At 38.6% G+C, this 3,276-nt stretch overlaps 1 protein-coding gene across 1 annotated transcript; it reads right to left on the bottom strand.

Moving 5' to 3' along the window:
* Window positions 1–406: 406 nt before the first annotated feature.
* On the bottom strand, window positions 407–3,016 carry LOC145017441 (putative receptor protein kinase ZmPK1). The gene has a single exon (XM_078975472.1). The coding sequence runs from the start codon at window positions 2,891–2,893 to the stop codon at window positions 494–496; it is 2,400 nt and encodes a 799-aa protein (XP_078831598.1). The 5' UTR covers window positions 2,894–3,016; the 3' UTR covers window positions 407–493.
* Between the last annotated feature and the right edge of the window lie 260 nt (window positions 3,017–3,276).

Here is a 3,276-nt window from a genome sequence, read left to right as displayed (position 1 = left end):
AAATATATTGCCAAGTTTATGCGGTTGTAGGTACCATCTACATGTAACAAAAGAATAACAAGCACCACGTTACATCGATGGCCTAAAGTAAAATATTCAAGACCATATGGGTCTACAATGTATTTGGTTTATTGATCAAGCCCAAAACTAGCCCTAAAGACACAATGGCAAATATCTAGATCTTTCTATACTCCCAGTCATCCACAAATAGACACAATCAAATGAGTCATAGACAATATCTAAATTGAGCAAAAATAATTGTTTTATATATATTGTTTAGAGTTTTTTTTTTTTTTATTTAATCTTGTGTGTGTGTGTTGGGGGGGGGGGGGGGGGTATGTGGTTCATTTTGAAAGAACATAAATAAGTTGATATTTTTTGAAATAAACAGTTCTATTTCGCAATATATCTATAAAATAACAATATATTTTAAAAGTAAATTGTCAAATGTTGGATTACACAGGAATATCAAAACAAATGATACATAGCATGTCTACTCCGACTCGCAATTGATTAGATCGTGAACAACAGAATCCATAGTAGGCCTTTTATTGCGGTCTTCCTCCACACAACTTACACCAATCTCAACAAGTTTTGAAGCTTGCTTCATACTGAACAATCCTCCCAACCTCGAATCAATTATCTCTTCAATCCATGACTCCATTTCTTCTCCTTGAAGCTTTGTTTTCGCTACCCTTACAAACCTCATAAGCTCGGTTTCTTCCTCTTCCCCTTCCTGCACAACAATATTAGAAAGTCGAATTCCCCTTGCCATTTCTAAAACCACAACCCCATAGCTGTACACATCAACTTTTGCCGTGATAGGAAGGTTACTAGCCCATTCTGGAGCCATATATCCTTTTGTTCCTCTAATCCTAGTAAACTCCGAGTTTTGACCACCTCTTTGAGTCAACTTTGCCAAACCAAAATCTGCAATCTTTGGTTCGAACGACTCATCTAAAAGAATGTTTTCTGGCTTAACATCACAATGAATCACCCATTCTAGGCACTCATGGTGTAAATAAGCTAAACCTTTTGCTATGCCTACGGCAACTTTGAATCTTTCATTCCATTGAAGATAAGTCATGGAAAACAATCTATGGTCAAGAGAAAGATTTTCCACGTACTCATACACCAGAAGTTTGTGTCGTTTGTGTGAACAGAATCCCAACATTCGTACTAAATTCATGTGATTAATTTTACCGATCGTGCTCACTTCTGCCCAAAACTCTCCACCTTCGCTCACATCTCCTAACCTTTTCACAGCCACCACCCTTTCATCTTCCAAAACCCCTTTATACACAGTCCCTGAGCCTCCTCTCCCTATATCCACCTTAAAGTTTTGTGTCGCCTTCACCAGTTCTTGATAAGTAAACCCTCTAAACTGACTTGATACCATACGATACCCCTCTTCTAAGCTGGTTAGGAGGGCATTTTTTCTATAAAAAAGCCACCACCCTAACAAGATAACAAATGCTTCAGCCACACCAATAGCTATAGCGAAGGAGTAAAGATAAACCCATTTCACCTTTGTTTCAGATGGTTCATACATAGATGGAGAACCCACCATGACTGTGACGACATCTACACATGTGGCGTTAGAAGTAGTAAGAACTGAGACAGATTCTCTTGTTTCCATGTCAATCGGTACTTTCAAGTAGATGCTTCCTGGGAAATTAGGAGACCGAAAGCCGTTGAAAAGAGCATTTTTAATAAAGCAAAATCCTTCACCAGTTAACCTGTAACTAAATGCTATACATCTACAATTTCGTAAACACATATCCTTACAAGCATCGAACGAAGTTGGTAAGAATGCATCTATTGAATTTAAATCAAAGCCATAATAATCTGTATTCGGCATTTCCAAAAATCCAAACTTTGTTGAGTTTGAACATGTTGTATTGAAAGTAGGCTTACAACCTTGACTTACATCAGTAGGGTTAGTCTGCTGGTGGTGGGGTGGACATGAACATTCCGATTGTAGTACTCCGTTATCACAGATCCCGTTTCTCCCACAGATTCCGAGAACATTGCATGGTTGTGCAATAGCTTGCCATGAAATCGACCATAATCCAGTTGAATCGTTCAAGCTATAAATCCTGAGATTACCATCATAGTCCATGGTTAACCTTCTTCTGATCCCAAAACCCATATCGGAAGCACTAAACTGCCACCGATCGCTTGACCTAAATACACCAAAATCATCAAAGAATGCGATTCTGCTGCTGTTATATGAAGTTCTTCCGTAAGACCAGACATTAAATCCAGGATCGGGACTAGGCCAGTACAAAACTGTTGTTTCTGGGCTGTCGTAAGTCAGTATTAACACGTTAATACTGTTATAGCTCAAAACAAAATACCCAGGTTCAAAACTTCCTCTTCTTAAAGCAGATATCAAGCTTTTTCTCTTTGTTAGCGTTTGAGAAGGCAATAGAGTATCAGTTGGATAATCAAAACTTTGCCAAAGAATCTGACCTTTTTGGTTCTTCAATACCAGATTACCTGTATTCAGCAGCACTGCTCTATTTACGTCTGTGGAGGTTGTGTTTGTTTCCCACACGACCATGCCATCCACATCTGTCAAAACCATGGCTCCGTTTCTCCTAAATGTCATCTTTGATCCACGGCCATTCACAGGTGTGTTGCGGTTGGCTGTCCAGACCGCTGTGCGCTCTTTGGAGTTCGTGAACCAAATTGCGAACCAATAAGCATTGCTTTGGAAACCATAGAAGCCACAGGTATAAGTGTTGTCTGGGGACCTTATGACGTCTGAACTATCATCAACAGATAGAGAGGAACCCCTCTGAAGATGGTCTTTAATGGTGTTCTTTGAAGCTGAAGATTCGATCAAGGAACAGAAGAGGAGGAATAGAAGGAATATTTCTCTCATCATTTGCTGTTTACGATTTCTGAAGCCAGGATGTAAGCATTTTATTTGGTTTATCAAGCTGTAGAAGATTTCAGTTTTGAGATTCTATATTCCACAAGTTGACCGTGCGTGGACTACCTCAGTCGTTTTAAACTGCATAATTTAGTCATGGTTGGAATTTTTTTTTTTTTTTTTTTGTACGTATTGTATTTTAGTTGGCTGTTTTCTTGAAACAACTATTGGATTAAATTAAACGCAGCCCTCTAGTGCAGGGAAAGCAGTGGGTCAGCCATGGTTGTTACTTGTTAGCTTCCTTACTCTATTAGTCATTAATAATTTGTTATTTTTAATATTTGGTTGGATTTATACTCCAAGTTGGACAAAAACTTTTGACACATTTTCTCCAA

Source organism: Lactuca saligna, chromosome 9 (assembly GCF_052625555.1).
Source record: "Lactuca saligna cultivar CGN05327 chromosome 9, ASM5262555v1, whole genome shotgun sequence".
Taxonomy (NCBI): domain Eukaryota; kingdom Viridiplantae; phylum Streptophyta; class Magnoliopsida; order Asterales; family Asteraceae; genus Lactuca; species Lactuca saligna.
The sequence above is the reverse complement of the archived record's forward strand: the minus strand, read 5'-3'. Positions and strand labels throughout refer to the sequence as shown.